At 42.5% G+C, this 21,669-nt stretch overlaps 1 protein-coding gene across 16 annotated transcripts in view; it reads right to left on the reverse strand.

Annotated features, from left to right (window-relative positions):
* The window catches only part of caska (calcium/calmodulin-dependent serine protein kinase a), a 161,879-nt gene that overhangs the window by 86,764 nt on the left and 53,446 nt on the right, over window positions 1-21,669 (reverse strand). For all 16 annotated transcript variants that reach the window (XM_086267440.1, XM_086267438.1, XM_086267431.1 and 13 more), the window contains exons 2-3: window positions 16,121-16,233; window positions 200-305 (exon numbers count right to left, since the gene is read on the reverse strand). In XM_086267440.1, the coding sequence (XP_086123566.1) occupies window positions 200-305; window positions 16,121-16,233 (219 nt within the window). The remainder of the gene's footprint in view (window positions 1-199; window positions 306-16,120; window positions 16,234-21,669) is intronic.

The raw sequence follows: 21,669 nt of genomic DNA on the forward strand, positions 1-21,669 counted from the left end.
GTTCACTTTCTCTCCACGCCCTCCTCACACTGTCATCCTTCTGCTCTGTGTCCTCTTTCCTCTGTACCATCCCCACTACGCATTCTCTTACAGATGTGCCCCACTGTGACACCCGTCCCCCATTACCTATCTTCAGCCTACATATGTGTTGGTGTGAGGAATTTTGTGTGTGTTTGCTGAATCACAGCCTGGGACTTACAACTCAAACACCATGTAGAGCATCCCATCTGAGCTGTAGGTCTCCAGCAGCTCCACAATGTGGGGGTGCTTCAGCATGTGGCAGATACTGGCCTCCCTCTTCAGATCTGAAAACACAGAGAACAGACAGAGAGAGAGAGTTTGGAGATGAGCAGAAGTGGTGCAGTGTTGTATACAGAGTGTAACATTAGGCCAATACTTTTTGCAGCTGAAGACAACTGTGCATTTAGGACAGGGGTGTTCTTTTTATTTCACTAAAGGCCACACTGGGTTCAACTTGAGGGGGGAAATTAGACCCCCCGCATCAAGAGCAAGACACACAGTATTCAGCTTATTGATACCCTGTGATTCCTTTGAAAAATTGCCCTTTCACAGGCCTGAAAGTGACAACTCAGTAGGTGTTGGTTTTCATTAAAAAGTAAAAATGAAAAACTCTTTGATCACATATTTCACATGTAATATACAGCCTAACCTTCTGCCCTCAACAGGCTGCACAGAAACTTTCTGAAGCCTGTGTTTCCTGCCCACGACTCCAGATCTCTGCTGGTGTGCTGATTCTAACATCAAAAGCATGCAGCAAATGATGATCTTTAAAAACAGAGACCGTTGCGTATGGACACATGGATCTCTCTGTCAATGTGACTGATAGGAAACTTTTCTTTAAACACTTTACATATCTAAATATGTAAAGACAAAACAAAAGACCAACAATTATTGACTTTGCACATCCTACTGATGCGCAATGTACATTTCCCAATTAACACCAGTTATCCTCACAATTACGTGTTTCAGGCGTGGGTGTTAGCTCCCGTGACAAGCCCGTTTCTGAATGTGCACAGCCTGCATTCTTGATGAAGTCAATTTTGTTGTGGGTGCCTGAGCTTGACTGAGGGCTCCATTATAACTGCCATGTGGGGCCTGGCGAACGGCACCATGTGACAAAGTTGACTGTAAACCAATTTATAACTGACGTCACATCCACCGTCACTGCCACCTCTCCTTTGATGACACATCAAAACAGAAGACAGAATTCTCTGAAGCAGTCTTGGTGGTTACAAATTTAAAAAATTAATACATTTTTTTAAAACTTTAAAATAAAATAAAAAATGGTTTGAAGGTGTTGTCTGAGTGGCGACACCTAGCCTGGATAAATGGGATGGCGTGTGTTAGATGTAAAAACTGTGTCAAATCAAACATGCAGATCCATCTTCTGTGTCGACTCATGGAAAATAAAGGAGTAGCTGTACTACCTAAGAAGTACCATTTAAGTAGAAGAGATTTTGCCCTCTGGCCACGCTAATTTAAGAAGAACCTAGTCTTAAAAAACGGGATATATTTTATTATTTTCTGTCACTTTTATAATACTAGAGTGGTGACTGTTCTCATTAAACATTTCCAAGTTTTAGGTGGCATCAGTGTAGTTACAACTGATGTGAGCAGCAGGTGGCTGCCCCTCCTCTATCGGTTCTGCCAATCAAAAGAGAGGTTTTCCTTTCCACTGTCACCAAGTACTTGCTCAGAGAAGTTGGAGTTGGATCCATGTTCCAGTTCAAAAAACTCCTTAGAAACTTCAAAAGGAAATACTCCGTTTGGTATAGGATTGTTGTCGGGACAGAACGCACAGGAGACGCCAGTCACCGTTAGCTCACTCGGACATTTAGCTGCTCTGTTGTCATGTGGCTTAAAAGATTGATGATATGATCTCACTGAAGTGCACATGTGCATTCTCACATATGGCTCTATCTTGAACGCTGATAAAAGTGACAGCTGCAGCATATGTGTGAAGGTGCTATGGTGTCACCAGTTGATTGTTTTCTTCTGCCTGCTTTGGCTTCACCATGAAAAGTGAACACCATCTCATCTGGTTACTCCAGCACCTTGCTGGCATGCAGAGCAATGCCACTAGCAGCATTTTGAGAGAAATGTATAGGATGTGTTTTCCCCTTTGTTCTACGTTTCTTATCAGGGATGAGATGCCTTTTATGAACCACATATCTCTGTGACACGTATGGCTGTTTGTCTTACATTAATCTAGTAACTGAACCTTTCCCGTCTCTCTGCCTCAGCATTCGACGTGAGCTTGTCTACATCATGGTTTCAGAATCCCAGAGGAAGTTATGTAGCTTAACTTGTGTAAAATGCATAGAAAATGCATTGCTGCATTTGGCCTGAACTCCAGAAATTGGCAAATTGGTAAGTCTCTGCTCTCCTTTGGTTCAAGTGCAGTGCAGTTTGTATCTATCCCATTATTTTACATCCTCTTACTGCTGCTTGGCAATGAGCATCTACCACTTTAATTGGTTCCTAATGAAGAGGAGGGTTAATGGAGAGGGTTACTGAAGCTGAAAAGAACAATGCGGGCTGGCTGTTTAGAGATACCGCTGGGGAGAGATGACAGACAAAAGAAAATGCACACACAAAAAGAAGCCAACCAAAAAACAAGAAAACCCCCACAAACCCCCACAACCATACAAATCCCTCCTCCTCATGAGATTAAGAACAGCTAAAAAAAAAAAAAGACAACTGGATATTTGATGGAAGCTTTGACAAGAATGATGCGCACAGGGAGGAGAAAAAACAGCTCAGACAATCAATATTCTGTCACTGTGTCTGTTGCAAATGAAAATGGTTCTGTCATGTAGATGGGATGGAGCAAGGATGGAAGGTAGACATGAATCTGCAGCATATCGGCGGACAAAAGGGGACTTGCATGAAAATTAAACGACACAGTGGCTACTGAAAAGCATCTCACACACTCCTTCTCCCTGCTTCATTTCCCTTCATCATCATTAGCCTGAAGATATTTTTTGGACCCCCCACCCCCCTCCCCAGTGCCATTCAAATCAGGCGCAGCTCCAAATCTGTGAGGCAAATATGAACAACCTTAGGCTTTTTCGCTAATGACCCCTTTTTCCTTCTGCCTAATCATGAATCTAAATGAGGCAATTAGTGAATAACAGCCTTAAAACACTGTGTCGTTGTATCCATCCTAAAAACTCTCATCAGCTAAGCTACCAAAATTGCATGGACATGAATTGCTCAGGTTCTGATGGCAAATTGAAAATAAATATCAACATCACTGTATAGTTGCCGTTAGTGAAAAAGCCCCACAAAGCCACTCACGCAGACACAGTGAGAGGCAAGAGAGGGAACATTTGCATTCATCAGGTGGGCAGTGTCGCTGGCTGCGTAATCATCTGCTAATAAGTTCGCTGTATCAGCTTAAAAGGTGACGTGACACGTCAGTGTTTTGTTCACCGCTTGTTTCTGCCATTGCAGGTTATGAAATTGGATTTGACAAACAATGGGGAGTCGCCTTGAGTATGAACATCTGAACATCTCTTTCTATCTCGCTCTCTCGTCCCTCCATTCAGTTTCCCGCTCCTTTGATCTATTCAGTCATGCTTGGCAGCTGCTCTGAGAGCTTCTGAAGGTTGAAGCCAACCAGAGAAATATACATGATGTACGTAACCCTTCTGCATGAGCACAGTCTCAATCAAGAGCACTTAACTGTATTAACTGTTAAGATCCATCTCTAACTGAAGCACAGCTAAGCTGAGCCTATATATAAACACTCGAGTATGTGGTATACGAGAGCTAAATATTCCCCCCAGTGAGATATTTCCCCAGCTGTGGCTGCTGGAGGTGATTTATGGACAGGAAGACTATATGGTGAAAAAGGCGAGGCTGAGTAGATGCTTCTGGTAAGATGTCATGAGCTAGCTCACAATCACCACACACCCACACACCCCAGCTATGACAAAAAGTTAGCGTATTGTTCCGTCATGTATCCAGTGACATTTAATTAAGCTCGGAGCTGAAGCCACAAGCCACTTGTGCTGCCGTGAGCCTGAGCACCAACATTAAGCCAACCCTTGGAGGACAGGCGCGACGCGTCAGCTAGCTCTAACATGATGCTAATGCCGCTAAAGCTGGGATAAGTGTTACCTTAAGGGCAATGCGGTCCGCCACTTTTAATGTCATCTGATGAACTGGGCTGCTCATGCCCGGCACTGTAACTCCTGCTGGAGATTGCAGAAGTTGCCTAATCAAATGAACAGCTGTTGTCACACCAGTTTTATCCAGCTCAAAGAAAAAAAAGTTAAAGGAAGAAACTTCTAATTCGTTAAGTTTGGCGTGCGTGCGTGCATATGCAAGGTGGAACAATGCCATCGATCCTAAACGATCCAAAGTGTAAACGTGAGGCAGGACAGAGTAAAAGACTTAATGACTTAAAATGTAAAAATAAAAACAAAAACCAAAAAACAGAGTGGAAAGATAAGACTACAGATAAGGTGTAGAAAATTGTAAAGGCAACAGGGTGGGCCTATGGAAACATACTGAAATTAAAATCAATGGCATATGAAACTCCTGAACCCATCTTAATTACTCTCCCAAGCTTCTTCCAGCGCCTCAGATAAATAGATACACTATTTCCCCAAACATGAACTCAGTGAAGTGGTAGGAAAATCAGTGGGGGCATTGTCCGAAGTTCTCCTTTCATGTAGCACACACTTAGCAGGCCACAAGAGCTAAAATGGTTCATGTGGACAGCTGTAAATAAAGTACTGTGTGGAAATGAAAAAGCAGTGGAGGGCATTCTATGCTGAGGTTGACTCTTATACCATAAACAGCAAACCCAGCTTAAAGCTACTCCACAACCTCCCAAACAATGCATCAGCTCCACTTCATTTCACACCATATTCTGACCTGCAAGTTTCATTGCTATCTATAGCAGCGGGTGTCACTTGCTGCAGTAGATGAACGTAGCTCACTCAGAAACCTCTGCATCAGCAGTAAATTTCCTCCCCCCCCGTAATCCAGGGGAACCTCTGAGCTCCTGCACTGATCTCACTGATACGATCATACGTGCACTGAGGTTTTCAACCTGTCCGTGCAGCAAGGCCAGCACGGACAGGTTACAAAAACATAGGTGCACAAACAGCTGGGAAGGGGGGGGGGGGGGGGGGGGGGGGGCGTCTTGGGGATAGAAGCTCCTCTTGAGTCTCTCTGTCCTTGCCCGGATGATGCGGAACCTTCTACCGGATTGCAGAAGTTGGAACAGTTTGTTGCCAGGTTGGGACGGGTCCTTCAGTATCTGCGCTGCTGTAGTCCGGCATCTCCTGGTGTAGGTGTCCTGAAGCGGGGGGAGAGCAATTCTGCAGCAGCGTTCAGCTGTACAGATCACTCTCTGAAGAACTTTTTGGTCCTTCACACAGCTGTTCCCAAACCAGGATGTGATGTTCTGTGTGAGGATGCTCTTAACAGCGCCTGCATAGAAAATCCTGAGGATCTCTGGAGAGACCCTGCACTTCCTCAGTTGTCGTAGGTGGTCGGTAGGCGAACTGGAGCGGATCTGTGGTGTCTGGGATGGAGGAGGAGATGATGTTCTCTTTAGCAGCCTCTCGAACACCTTCATTAAATGGCCTGGTAAATGGCCTGTATTTATATAGCGCTTTACTAGTCCCTAAGGACCCCAAAGCGCTTTACATATCCAGTCATCCACCCATTCACACACACATTCACACACTGGTGATGGCAAGCTACATTGTAGCCACAGCCACCCTGGGGCGCACTGACAGAGGCGAGGCTGCCTGACACTGGCGCCACCGGGCCCTCTGACCACCACCAGTAGGCAACGGGTGAAGTGTCTTGCCCAAGGACACAACGACCGAGACTGTCCAAGCCAGGGCTCGAACCGGCAACCTTCCGATTACAAGGCGACCTCCCAACTCTTGAGCCACGATCGCCCTACTACCGAGGTCAGTGCAACTGGCCGGTAATCGTTCAGGGATGAGGGTTTGCTGTTCTTGGGCACAGGGATGACGGTGGATCTTTTGAAGCATGTGGGGACCACAGACTGCGGACTTCGCCAGGGACTCGTTGAAGATGGAAGTGAACACACTTGCTAGCTGGTCAGCACAGCAGCGCAGCAGACGGCTGGTGATGCCGTCTGGCCCCGCCACTTTCTTTGTGCTCACTCTTCTCAATGCCGCTCGGACGTCGTGCTCCGCGATGCTGATCACCGGTCTCTCGCTGATGACTGTGTGGATGCAGCACCTGGTCCATGAGGTGCAGCTACACCACAAACCACACCCAGTCACAACCACCAAAAGCATGGCTCGCACCAGCAGGTGGGTATAATGATTCCTGTTTACCATCTGTTTGAGGTTAGGCTTAACACTCTCCTGTTTGACAAAGCACATATCTAGGCCTGGATCTAGTGACTGATTTCTCTCTGTTACGCTCCAATACACCTATGCTGGTGGCTGACAGGGGCTTCCCATGATGCATTGTCAGTTGCTTCTTCGCTCACCTTTTCACTGTACATCAGACACCACTCTGCATTTAATCAATAGTTATTATTAATCTCTGGCTCTCTTCCACAGCATGTCTTTGTCCTGTCTTCCTCCCATTCCACCCAACCAGTCGCAGTAGATGGCCGCCCCTCCCTGAGCCTGAGTGTACTGGAAATTTGGAAAAACATCTGGAGTAATGTTTTTCCTACAGTCGGGAAATGCATCTTACTCCCACAGTTTTACATGTAGTGCCTGTGCGCACACAAACTGCTGCTAGCTGTGGACTGACTGACTTTTTTTTCCAAGTAAAAAAAGAAAAAGAAAGAGGAGGTGATAAACAGATGTGATCTTCAGTGACCCCTGTTCCTCCTGCTGGGAGTCAAAGTCTACATCGAAAAGAGGCTTTGCTATCACAACACACAGAGTAGTAGGTGTATGTGAGCATGTGTGCATCATTTGAGTCCCAACTGCGCATTTGCAGATACTCAGGACAAGAAGTCACGGCGATTTATTAAAAAAAGAAAGAAAAAAGGGGAAAGAAAATCAAAACACAAGCAGTGCTGAAGCTGTTATGATTGATAAGGAAGACAGGAGAGAAAGATTAGAGGGGGGGGGAGGGGGGGGGGAAGAAAAAGACACCACGGGGGGGGGGGGGGGGGGGGGGGGGTAGACAAGGAATCAGGGAGGTGGAAAAATGAAAGGAGGTGGAGCGAAGTGAGTAGCGATGGCACATGATGAATTTTGCTCATTCTCTAGCTTGCTTTTCTCTCTCCTCCCCTCAGAGGGCTGACCTATTCATCAGACAGACCTCCGGACAGGCTGAAGAGAAATAAGCTTGTGTGTGTGTGAGTGTGCTAGTGTGTGTGTCTTTGTACAGGCCTCTGCTGACCAATCCATTGCCAAGACACGAACCATTTGACCCACTTCCCTTGGTCTGAGCTGTGTGCAGGGTGTTTGCGTGCGTGTACGTGCGAGGCGGCTTGATTACTGCGGTGCTGTGTTACAGACACCCGCTCAAGTGAAACTGCTCTGATTTCTACAGGCAACAGAGCGAGGGAGTGGGATGGGGGGAGAATAAAAACAAATCAACAATGAGAACAGCCGGCTGGTATCTGGAGGGAGCGCAGTATTTGATGGATTCCTGAGCAGTGCAGGGGAGAGGCTGCGACTGGATATGAATGACTAGGGAGCGTGCTAACCATGTATTATACTGTAAGAGTGCAGACATACACAGACAGAAAGCTAGCACACACTTTTTAGTGATCGTTTAGGCCAGGTTTTTTCACTTCTGTGAGTAAAAGTTAGAAGAGAGATGGCAAAGAAGAGAGCATGTGCTGAGTAATGACACCTGATAATGGGCGATCTCTCAAATAAATCCTCCCCCTCCTTAACCTTTCTTGATGTAAAGGATCTATTTTGACTATGTGAATGCCATAACTGTGGTAGCAGATGCTGTGTATGAAGAATAGGACAATGGCTAACCATACCCCCAGTTTCTAAATCATCAGTCTGAAACAGTGCTGGATATGAGTGATTTATTTGCTGCCGGTGGCATTAAAAGCAGAACTTGCAGAAACCCTTGCTGCCTTCAGAGCTTAACAAGACATCTTCAGTTTAAAAATAAGTTGACTGTGATAAAGGGGAAGGCTACAGCTTTGTGCTAAACCTCCCCCACAGAAAACTCCAGGTAGCTCATCCTTTGATGGAACTTTGATTAAGATGGTGTCCAATTATCTGCTGTGATTTATGCCCCCCAACATCAGCTGCCGGATATGAGGACCAGCAGCAGATAGGTGGGTCTATTCAGAAGCTATTAGGGTGACAAGATGTCCCACTTTCTGTCAGACAGCATCTTGTGCCACATAATTAGGTTTTCTATGCAATGAGCATGCAGAGGGGCCTGGGTCACACGACACTGCACTTAATGCTGCAATCAAAAAGCCCTCTCTAAAGTTTAGCAAACTGGGTAAACTGGACTTGCATCTTCAATCACTGATACAAGGTTGCATGACAAGGTGCCCTTGAGCATGTTACCTGAGCTGTTCTCAGTGCGTTCATCAGTGTGAACGTTGGGTAGAAAGTGAAAAAAAGCGATTGTATGCATGTGTGTGTGAATGACACATGTTGTATGAAGTGCTTAGAGTGCTCAAGTAGAGAAAAACGGCACAGAGAAGAATCGGTCCATTTACGCCCATCAATGGCTGTGCAGAAAATTATTTTGTCAAAGGAGGAATCATGGCTTTAAGATGAGACACCGCTCGTTTCTGTTACTCTACATCACAGACATTTAAAAAAAACAAAAAGCTTTTTTGTGCTATGTTTTCTTCCCACAGTTCAAACAGCTCAACTGCCCGCAGGTCTTCAAAAGAAAGGAATGATTTCATCTTGGAAACCTGAGCATGAAGAAACTGTCAGTGTATTGGGTCACTGACCGAGAAATCTGAGTGTCTTTTGTACTTTTGATCCCTTTTTGGTATTTTTGGGAAAAGTTCAAGTTCTAGTGTTTACAGTTAGTATGGAGTTTAGTCCTGGTTATGTTCCAAGTTAAGTTAGACTTATGATCCGTGTTTTCTTGTCAGTGTGTCATTCCCTGTTTCCTGTGCGAGTCTGTAGTGTCCTCTTCGTATGTTCCTTAAGTTATGTCTGTGTATCGTCTCCTTCTTCTGTCCTCATGTTTCATTTCATGTCTCCCCCGTCTGTTCATGTGTTCTGCCCAGCCCGTCATCTCACTCTCGTTCCGTGTCCCTCGCTCCCTTCTTCCCCAGGTCATGTCTTTGTGTTTCGTCTCCATGTTCCCATTGTCAAGTCTGTGTGTCTGCGTGTTTCCCGTTTTATTTTGACAGTCTCTCATCCTGTGTTCAGTGTGTTCAGTCTTGCCTTTTCTTGTGTCATTAGTCTATTCATCCCAGCTGTGCTCCCCGTGTGTTTCCACTGCCTTCGTCACCCTCGTGTGTATTTATTGTGTGTGTAGTTTTCACAGTTTAGGTTACTTTTGCATTCTGTTTTTTCCCTTATTTTGTATCCTTGTGTTAAGCCTAAATAATAAACATCTCACCCTTGGTTAAATTTAAGTTTGTTTCCATGTTTTGTCTGTGGTTGTACCCACACGACACACCGGCCACCTGGCTGTAACAGAAACTGGCCTTACAAACTGAACTAATTATTACTACTTACACAGTCTAAATTAAATCCAGAGATTAAATGTAAAAGTATAAATCAGTGGCACAGGTCGTCACCAATTATTAAATAACAGAAGCTCAGTTTTGCTCCTGTGCAGGTTTAAGGACATCCAGGGTTTTAGGTCATGTTAAGTTCACAGCGACCACTTTGACTTTGAGTTAATGGACTTCAATGGTAGAACCAGGTGCCATCCTCATTGCAAAGAAAGAGGAAGCTGCGTCATCTAAAACTAGATCCTAGTGTGAACGGGTATGACGAAAAAAGAAGAGGACCTTTGTGGGATACCACAGGGCAGGTAAAAACATAACAAGGCTCCCGGAGAAGCTTCTGCTCTATGATTATGATTTAAACCAACTTAGTTCAATCGTGTGCTAGGTGAGAAAGCAGGACATGATCTAGAGAGTATTCTACAATATTCAAAGTGGCAGTGAAACAAAATAAAACCACTGGTACCACAAACAGTTTGACTAAATCCTGAATACTAGTGATAATTTCATTCAGCTTCACTGTGCTTTACTTTTTTGGTATTTCAAATTTATGACTTCATAGACAGCTAATCAAAAATCCATGAGTCCACTCCCAGCCCACTGAAGGAACAATGGGCTGGGAGGTCAGTTCCCCAACTCTCTGTGAATGGTAGTCATGGCCATTGATCAGTGGTCTTTGATCAGTGGGTTTTGGTCAGTGGTTGTTGATCAATGGTCATGAGAATTTGCATAATTAAGTTTAACCTCCTAGGATCTGGCGTCCACATATGTGGACATCACATTTTTATGGAAGCCCGTTTCCACCACTAAATAAAAACAAAAAAGCTAGTATCCATAACTCGAAATTTCAAGTTACTTTTCTCGAAATTTCGAGAAAAGTAACTCGAAATTTCGAGAAATATAACTCAAAATTTCGAGTTACTTTTCTCGAAATTTCGAGTTGGCTCTGCCAATCAAAAATATACGTGAACGAGGTCGCTTTCTTGTTACCCGGAAGCATATGGCGCAGAGGAACGCACACTCAAAAACGGATCCCAACAAATTGGCACTTTCGCGAGTACGTTTGCTGATAGTAACACCATGTGATTCAGCTAATAACACAGGGATTTCATCATTTGTGAAGCCAGGCTGAAAACACTCAGCAATCTGTGGATTCACGACTGGATGTAGCGTTTGTAGCTGAGGGCTTCAGCTTCCGGGTAACAAGGAAATGACGTCATTCACGTAGATTACTGATTGGCAGCGCTAACTCTAAATTTCGAGTTACTTTTCTCAAAATTTTGAGTTAATAAATCGAAATTTCGAGTTAATAAATCGAAATTTCGAGAAAATAACTCGAAATTTTGAGTTATGGATCCTTTTTTTTTTTTAGTGGCGGAAACGGGCTTCCATACATTTTGGGTTATTTAGACCAAAATACTCAATTTTGCTCTACAAGGGCCTGATATCCACTTACGAGGACATTATACTGCTACTGTTCTATCGAAATTTTAAACGAATATCCTCATAAGTGGCTCTCATTTTTCTCAGAAACAAAAATTAGGTAAAAAATAAATAAAATACTAATTCTTCGTTTTTACATTCATCAGGTCCCAATCAGCCCTAATATCAAAGAGAAATTAAAAATGCATGCCGTGGAAGAGTTCGGGTCTTAGGAGGTTAAGGAACCGACCTCCCAGCCCATTGTTCCTTCAGTGGGCTGGTTTCAGTCAGTATGCAAATGTACTGTTTATAAGATTGGGGAAACCTGCAGTCAGCTGAGACTGAAGAAGTCATTTGGATGAGTGATGAAGGATTTCTCCCACAAAACGCTACGTCCAGATGAAGAGAATCAACTTTTTGGAGATTTACTTTCCTGGATGATTGAGAATGCATCAAGACCTTGGCTGTCTATGCTCAAACACTATTAATTGCCATGAAATTACTGCTTTCTGAGTTTTTTCTATTTCCGAATCTGTCCGCCTTCCTCTTTATTGTTCCTGGCACACTTGTATTTACAGAACTGTGGAAACAACTTAATTGAGACTAAAGAGCCCTGACATTCTGAAGGCACTGACCTTCAGTTAAGCAGCTGGTGCTGAAAAATCTGATGGACTGTGAAGCAGGTCAAGACAACAGTGAAAGCTGACAGTTATTTAGCTACCAGCCAGCACCAATGTAGAGAAGCTCAAAGGTGAAGCACAGAAGGAGATAGCAGGTCAAATCAAGAACAGCTGCCTCCTAAACAGCTCATGAATGCATTTAAAGTCATGGAGTCATATTAGAATAAGGAGGGGATGGCAGGATTGCATATTAACCATTTTATTTACATAGAAGGCAGGAGGACGTATATTCATGCAAGAAGTGTAACTACAAACAAGGCAGGCAGATATTTAATTATCGAACTTTGTCTTGTGTCTGGAAATATGCTTTGTTTGTTTTTTTTTAAGTTTGCTGGGGATGCACAGTGCTGTGCAAAGGTTTTACGCTGTGTTTTATTTAGACATGCAAACATAAATGCAAATAGTATAGTATGTAAGGCAAAAACAGAGTTAGCTCGCTAGCTTCTATCTAAATACAATATAGCATGTCCTGACTGCGGGGTTTTGGAAACAAATTAAAACGTACAGCTCTGTTATCACTTCCAGCATAAATGAAGACAGAAAACTAAACAGCAGTGACGTTTGTAGGGTCACTGAAGTTTGGCTAGCTGGTATATAATGATGTGCTACGTGACCGCTAGCGACACAGCTATGTTAGCATAATATAAACAAGCTAACTTTTTTTCCACTCAATAAAAGTTAACGGGAGTGTTCTCGGTGGTCAGGAACAAATGTAATCGCATGGCAGGATGCTGTAAAAGGACCAAACTTCAGCCAGAGAGAACAACTGAGATAATCCATCCACAATACGAGGTTAGTCATTCATATACTGCTGCATGGGCTGGGCTGTAGTTACATCCTAAGGCTTTAAAAACTGAGCTTAAATAAATGATTAGCGGTAATAAAAGCCGAGGGAGGTCAACAGTGATCAGTGACTGTTTTAGGAGCTTTTTGAGATCAAATAGAAGAAAATACATAACATTAAACATGTTAACAACACAAAAGCCATATTAAACGCAGACTACTTTAGGCCTGGAAGTAGGATTCGTCACGTCATCACTTAACGACCGGATAGGGGGTCCAACGTGTTTTACAGATAGCTGTAGACTTAAAAGACCCATTGTCACTGCTTTTGAGTCCAATTCTTGTGTAATTTGGCGTGTCATCATTTCTCTTCTTTAAGAATGGCTTCTTGAAAGTATTTCTGATTTGGCCTCAGTGAATACACTGCACACCTGACTGAAATATGCAAAGTTTTAGAGCTAACAGCAAACAACCAGTGTTAGAGCTAAGTTGTGATACGTTTTACATATGCATGTGTGGATATATTAGTGTAACAAAATTGGTGCACAGTACTGTAGAACAGAAATTAATTTTTAAAATCATTGTTTTCCATTGTTTTAATCTCATTGTGGGGCTTGTTTTCTAACTGGCTGCAAGACTTACTAACTGTTCAATTAGATGTGTGTTATAATTTTGTTGAGTTTAACAGAGGGCCTGTACTCAGTCAGTAACATGAAAAAAAGCTCTTTATCTTTTCTTCTGAAGTAACACTTGTTTAGATGTAAAACAAGAGGGTGAGACATGAAAAAAAAGGATGTGAGATTCTCATTAGGAGACCAGACCTACACACTGCTCTCTCTTTAAATCTCTCAGATTTGCCATTGTTTCCTCACTTTGCTAGATTATTGTTATTTATTTTAGGTTTATTAAACCTATTATGCGTTACTGTCACAAAACTAGACTCAGACACAGACTTGGAATATGCAGTTGCTTAAAGTGAGATCTGCAGCTTTCTGTAGACATCACTTTAAAAGTCACACTCTAAAGTCACACTGCACAATTGGCTGAGCATGTTATGTGTGCTGTATTGAAGCTCTACTAAACTACAGCGTCTCACGCTGGATTATGTAGCACAGATCAGTGAGAATGAATTACACGAGGTAAAGAAGGCTACTGCGTAATGTGGCAGTAAAGCCGCTCTGAGAATCATTAATTGTCTCGAGAGCATAGCATATATGCACGGTCACACGGCCAATCAAAGACTTGCCAGCTCTTTCAGTGGCAATATATGGAGTAATACACAGTTACAAAGCACACGCAACACTTTTAACCTTAATTAATAACTCAGTTCAATTCAGTTTTATATTTTCATATTCATATTTCTATAGGGCCACTTCACAAAGACCACACAATTTTAGAGAGAACAATCAGAACATCCTCTACGACAGTGTTTCCCAACATTTTGAAGCCATAGCACATATTTCACATTAGAAAAATCACACGGCACGGCACCAACAAAAATCTCACGAAAAGCATATTGACAATTTTTCCCCCACACCAGGCATAGTGGAATTGTCTCGGTTTGTCCCCAGTATACCTTTTTTGCTTCTGACCACTACTCTTGCTAGGGCCTTCATCTCAGCCTGAATTTTCTCCAGGACCCAGGTCAGATTGACTACTTTTTCTTTTCTAATATTTATCTATTGCTATTTTGCATTGTATTGACTCACAGCATGACTATTATGTAATTTCCACTTTGTCTTCTTCTGTTTTACTGGCAGTTGGCAACCCATTTTATTAGAGCAGGTAGTAGTACTGCCCTCTAGTGGAAGAGAATGTAATCGTTCTGCCCGTTGCTCACACTGATCGCTTAGAGCAGCGGTCTCCAACCTTTTTTGCGCCACGGACTGGTTTAATGTCAGACAATATTTTCACAGACCGGCCTTTAAGGTGTTGCAGATAATACAACAAAATAAAACGATACGACCAAGACAAAAACTGTGGTATTTTGTAAATATCATAAACACGAATTTACTGTGTAATTGTGTAACTTTACTAGCAGCGTCCTCCAACAACACTGAGAGTAGCATCCTCCTCTCTGCATCTTAATGCTCTCTGGTCACTATGGTAACGTGTAAATATTTCTTTCAAAATAAGACACACAACTACAAAACAAATATAAAGTACATGAAAATGTATAGAAAATGTATTCATAACACACAGGAAAAGACTCAGGGAAACTGAGTTAACAATAAAAACCCTGAAAACCATAAATTTCACACCCGAGCCTCAACTCTCACGTCCCGGTACCAAACAACTCACGGACCGGTATTGACCTAAAGAACCACTTAATGCCTAGTGTATCATACTTCATACATGAGTTTCTGAGATTCCTACATCATTAGCGTGATTAAAAAAAAATGTCAGAAGGTTAAATAAACAATCCAAATAAATGAAAAACTAAAATATGAAAATTAAAAATTTCCAGCAATTATTTCATGGTTCAGTCTTTAAAGGGTTAAACACAAGACTGAGTGAATAAAATTCTTTGTCTCTTTGTCTGCTTGTCTCTTAATAGGCTAAATAGTGTTGTTCCATCCAGCACCTTCATAAGCAAACATCATGGAAGAGAGCAGGTCTCTTTATTCCTTCACACACACACACACACACACACACACACACACACACACACACACACACACACACACACACACACACACACACACACACACACACACACACACACACACACACACACCTTGGATTCTCTTTCTACCATCTCTCCTTTCTCAGTTCACCTAATAGTTTCTTTCTTATCACCTCAACTCCACCCTACAAATATCTTTAATTCAATCTCTCCTCCTCTCTTGTTCTCTCAGCCCTTCCCTCCACCTCTCCTTCAGCCTGCGGGAGATATCCGATAAGACCTGCATGTTTTGTTTAGACTTTAGAATTTCCTGGACTGGAGCCACACTACATCAACACATTAAAGTAATAAATATGCCAATGATGCAAATAATGCTTTTTTTTAAAAACATTTTTGTTACTTTAACAGTCACATGAACTATAAATTTACCATCTGAATCCACAAATCCAGTGTGAGCTAAAAATATGGTCAATGGTATGAAAATCGTGTTTCATTTGATTTGGAAAGTTTCACTAAAATCAAAGCTAAAGGCAGTGAACAGTGGAGACAGCACACGTCGTTCCTGAACAATCACTCTCAAGGTGCCCTCAGAATGGCTCAGTAATTAACTGCTTCAGCGGTAAAAGCCCAAAGACAACATCAGACGACTATGACTGAACTGGGAATCTCCCTGGTGTGGCTGTGAGCAACCAAGTGAATGAAAAGTAGGGCAGTGTTTAGAAGAGCAAGTGTGCTCAGAGGATTTGTTTGAAACAAAACAAACAAACAAACAAACAAAAAAAACTCACACACGCAAACAAGGGCGAGCATCTGACCTCTCCTCTGCATCAACTTTCAGTATTTAACAAAGCAAGGCAAATAAAAGCACTTACCTCCAGCTATACTGAGGAACAAGCCCAAACAGCAGAGAGTGACTAATGGGATGACAGAAAAGTGATCTCTTACCCTCTGTGCTGAGACCAGGGCTGGAGGTGAACTGGGCCACATCCACGATTTTGACAGCAAACTGCTGCCCCGTCTCTCTGTTGATGCATCTCCTCACCACACTGAAGGGACCCCTGAAGAACACATGGAGAAAAAAGGGAACACGTGGCTTGTTAACAAAAATCCATTAAGCGAACAAAAACTGGCACATGGTGGCAGCAGAAATAAGCTTTGTATTTCAAACACTGCTGCAATGAGCAGTGTCACTTTTCAGCGTGCACGGCAGGGCTGTCGCCACATCACATTTTCGATTCCCGACTATGTAACACACTTAAAACTTAGGTGGAAGTTGTGGCCCTGAGCTTGTGTTTGGCTACAAAGAAAAGGGGACTGTGGGCTGTCAACCTACATGCAGCCACTTGTGTACAGTCTTTGGAAAAGTAGCACCATTCTGCAGCCTGACAACCAGATATTGTGCACGTCTCTAATGGAGATTTATTAAAAAGCTGAGTTTGTCAGAAAACAGAATAACAGTGGGGCTTGCAACAAAAAGCATGCATGAGAAGCAGAGAGAACGGCTGCAGTGGACAAACAGTTTCACTTTATCTACAAGGAACTTCCTTTACAAATACAGCTCCTCTTCGTCTGAGGCTGAGCTAAAGATGTCACATACATATGGCTCTCCAGAGCACAGTGATGCACCTGCAGGCTACCAACAAAGATCCAGAGCTGGCACTCTGTGCTGAAGTAAACCTTGTTTTGGATTCCAGCAACTCTAGAGGGCAATGTCTGCTCTGTAGATACTAAATACTTACTTTATGCTGTGCCCAGGAGACAAAGGTAGCTTTTTTAAGTGAGTGCAGAAAACTGCAGTTGTTGTTACTGTGCAACTGAAAACACGGGATGTAAAACCAAAACCAGCAAAGTGAAGAGCTGAATACTCCAGAGAGGGGGGGCTTCAGAGTCATGTGATGAATCTCTGTGTTCATTACCGTGAGTGACCACATTATATACAAACAGTCATTTGATGCATGATTAATTTAAAAATTTTCATGCCAGCTGCATTAAGGGGAAAGAAGGCTCCATTAAGCCCATGCCTCTATTGTGTCACATCAATTTTCTGCTAGTGAACTGTTACAAAATTATGTGATGACAAGCTCAAAGACTTAACAAAGGATGGGTTTTTTTTTGTTTTTAAAACACAAAAGAAATAAAATAGTGTTGAAATAGTAACCCCAGGGGAGTGTACTGAGTGCAGCAGAATATCAGTACATGCAATTAAGCCACAGCTGGACTATGGCTCTCATCGCTGAGGTCCACACCATGAATCATCCCTCCTGCAGAGCGTGTGCATCATCCGATTCAGTCACTGGGATAAACACAGGTCTACCACCGATGGTTCAGATTTAACAAGCCAGCAGGTCAGGGTTACAGTGCACTACAGCAGCAGGACACCGGCTAAATACAGCGCCTGGCTGCAGGTGCACTCACAGCGCCTGGGTAATAGGTTTGAAGTGACCCGGACACTGAAGAATAATGTGTATCGATGTGTGATTAAAAAGCGAATGTGTTGACAGCATAAGGTTTAGCAGCGGAGAGTGGAGGCAGATTCAAACACATGAAGCAATGAGTAAGAATGTATAAGAATAGTCATGGTGGAGCATAGTCCCATCCACGTTCTTTCTGTCTGATTACCCCTGAAAACTGTCCCCAGATGCACCAAGTTTAACAGGAGCACACAGTCGAGGTCCACTGACTGCTGTTAGTAAGGTGGTATTTAAAGGAGATGGAGGATGAGAAGTAATGAACTGGACTTTTAGACTGTGATGTAATCATATGTGTATGTACGTATAACCACACAGAGAGTGAGAAGCAGCATGAATTATGCTGATCTTCCATCAGGTTTTGCAGCAAAATGACGGAGGTGAGTGTTCTGCGCACACCTCCTTTATTAGTGGAGGTATGCAAATATATTTCTTCTCCTATCTGATGAGAATTGGGATTTAAAAAACAAAAAACTACCAACTGTGATTCCTTCTACATGCAAATTGTCCCCTTTTGTCTTCACTGTGGAACTAAATCAGAATAAAACATGTTTTTACTCAAAACTTTTTTTCCCTCTCTCGTTTAGAAGAATTTCTGCAGCTGGTAAATAGTCTAAATCTGGCATTTCTCATTAAAAGCAAAAAATAAATAAACATACAAACATCATCAAATAACTGTTGTTTTCCTTACAATAAATCTTTGTAGGTATATAGAGTGGATTTTAAGTATCATTGGACCTCTCCTTCAAGGTCAGTAGATTGATATGAATCTCAAAGTGATAATACTATACAGAGCTATTTAAAACTATGTTACTTGATGCCATTGTTTATACTGACACCATATAGGTGTCATATATAGGGGAATATAGCGGATGATATATGGGGATTCTAAATATTGCTTACTTTGGACCTTTGACCTCTTCTTCAAGGTCAAATAAGGTCAAACTTTCATGAAATGTCTCATCTTTCAAGCTACACTTAAAAGCATTTATGAATTGATACTGGTATATGGGGACTCTAAACATCACATTATAGTTTGCATCTAAATATCATGACAGATCTGACCTCTGACCTCACTTTTGCATTTCAAATCTGTCTTTCTTTCAGGTTGACCTCACAATGTTTTCTATCGTTAAAGAAAGAAAATGAGCTGCCTAGTTAGAAATATACTGCAGTATAATATTAAATAATAAAATGAAGTTATTCATCCAGTTATTTACAGATCATACTTATTATCCATCACTTAAACCTTCAGAAGGTTTCTCTAATCCTGTACTTCTGTAATCTAAGTAGATATTTGACATGCATGAAAATTTACAAAATACTAAATGATTTCCTTGAAAGTGAATCCTGCCCAGAGAGTGAGCTGCCTTCACGGAGCTCTCAGATGTCTTCTTGTTTCAGTTGCATCTAAGGTTGCAGGATATCCCCAGTAATGTAGGAATAGGCCTGATTTTGTCATATTAAATAACTGAGATTGCAATACTGAGTATAATAACTATGATCAACAATGCTGTCATAATGAATCAGCCATACCGAACGCCATTTTTCTTAAAACCTGCTTGAATATTAATACCCAACTTTAGAATAGAGATTTTGAAAAATTGTCATCTTCCATCTGTTGCCTTGGTTACAATACCCCCAACTCAAGCTACTTTGAAAGCACATGTAAAGACGATCCACATATAAAAAAAAAAAAAAACTATAAGTAAACAAAAAACAAAACATGGCTTGAGAGCCAGTCTGAAGTTGACTGGATAAAAATGACAGCTCACTGCTGAGCACCACCGCATGTTTTTGTGGCTTTTGATCTTTTCCACACTGTCCTGTGGGTGAACTGGGAAATGCAATAGTCAGCTGGGTTCACTAGAAGAGCAGCTTTTAACTAGCGACACTGCTACCCTCCAGTATGACTCTCACTACCTGCAGCAGCCTTCTGTGAATTACACATCCCACAGCAAATTGCACTCAGCACAGCCTCAGCAGTAATGTGAAAACTCCCATTTCACAGCTAAACAACACGCTGTCTCTGCAGCAGGCACCACCGGGGCGGCTGGCTAAGGTCTGAACGCAAGCGGTGCTGCTCCAGTTTTTCTGTCTGTGTGTATGTGTTTGTGTGTGTTCACACAAGTGAGTGAAGAAGAGTGTGAGTCTCTGTGCACAAACACAGACTGGCTGAACAGATGGTGATCAAGCTAAAGCAGCTTAGCGTCAGAAGGGTGAGGTAGGACGGCACGGCGCCCAAACACGCAGACACACACAGACACACACACACACACACACACACTTCCATTTCTGTGCACGCAAGCGGTGTAAACATAGATCAAACTGAGGCTGAAATAAACACCATGAGCAGTGTTGCTGAATAAACCGCCGCTTTGACCTGAATGATTGTACAATGTTTATATGCTCTGTGCACACACACACACACACACACACACACACACACACACACACACACACACACACACACCACCAGGTTTAGTGAACAGAAACATTCCTCAGTTTCTTTTTCCCTTCAACATCCCATGATAGTCATTTATTTTATAGGGAGCTTCTAAATGCAATTAAGCAAGACACACGAGGTGCGAGGTGGTAAATTCCACATTCACTTGTTAAAATCCATGTGTTTGCCCATCACTATATTCACTTATCTGCTGATGACTGATAGTTTTAATTAGAAAGATGCACCATTTGTGATTAGCCTGTTCGCCCTAAAGAAGCAAAGTGTCAGTCTAATTATTTAATATAAAAACTGTTCACTGCTTTCCTAACTGTCAGCGTACAGGGTGTACTGAAAGAGAGGACAGAATGACACATAAGATGATGGCTTTCTTCCAGCTTTTTTCTAAAGCTTTTTGGACTGAAAGGAACTGACTGGCTCTGTGGGGAAATCTACCTTTCCAACTAAAAGCTAACAACAGCTCGCAAACAATGAATTCCTCCATTTCTGGAAGTTTGGCACACTGCATTTGAGTTTCAACTTTGTTGGACCAGGTGCACCAAGTCCAAAAAAAAAAAAAAGACAATTCATTAGTAATGCAGCTGGGATCTCCTCGTCTGCCTTATCGTCCCCCCGCGCCACAGTCCAGTCACTTCACCTCTGCCCCACCCGCCTCTGCAAGCAGCGCCTCAAATGTCAAGACTCGCTCAAGGCTGCGCTCTACACAGCCACGAACGAGAGGCCCCAGAGGAGCCGGGACAAAAACAAGCGAGAACACGGGAGGAGGTGGTGAGATGGGACGTCATGTGATTTTAAAAAAAAAAAAAGAAAAAAAGAAAGAAAAGAAAAAAGCTCACTTGAGGAAATATAAAAATAACATGAACTGGGAAAAACGTCCCAAGAGGACCAGGAAAACACAAGGAAGTGACCCTGATCTTCAGCCATCACGTTCTAATCATTTCATCTCTTTCATCTACTCCAGCTGTTTGTGTCATGCCCTGCTTTGCTCAAATATACACTTCATCAGACGCAAGCAGAGCTCAAAAACAGTGCAGGAGCATCTTCATGTTTTATCACAACTAAGCTGCAGACAGTTTTGTCAAATGCAGTCCACTCTGAGAATTCATTTAATATCATCACTTCACAATTACAGCTGAAATTAGCTGTACATTCAACCATTAGTCAGCTGACAGAAAATTAAACAGTAATTAGGGATTGACGTTTAAAGACTTGAACATTTTCAGTGATTGGCTTCAGCCTTTCAGCCGTGTACTTGCTTTGGGTTTAAAATTGAGACTCATGATAGGACGAATCTGAACGTTACCCAGAAGTGCCACAGCAGGAGATGTAATGTACTTGCGCTTAGCCTGTTAGCTCTGGAGGTCTATTTAATTATAAGCAGCAGCTTGTATCCTCCACTGGTGTCTATAAATGATGCATTCAGGTGCAGGGCTCACGATCCAGTTGGCAAAAGTCACTACTTTTTACTTTAAAGCTACTGTTCCCTTTCTGCCAATCCTGACATGTGTGCAATGTGACGATGCTCCATTTCCATGTGCCTCCACACCATGTTCACAGTAGGT

Source organism: Aulonocara sp. 'chitande type north' Nkhata Bay, linkage group LG16, assembly GCF_057382095.1.
Source record: "Aulonocara sp. 'chitande type north' Nkhata Bay isolate Kocher_YH1m ecotype deep benthic linkage group LG16, A_spYH_male_GT1.1, whole genome shotgun sequence".
NCBI lineage: Eukaryota > Metazoa > Chordata > Actinopteri > Cichliformes > Cichlidae > Aulonocara > Aulonocara sp. 'chitande type north' Nkhata Bay.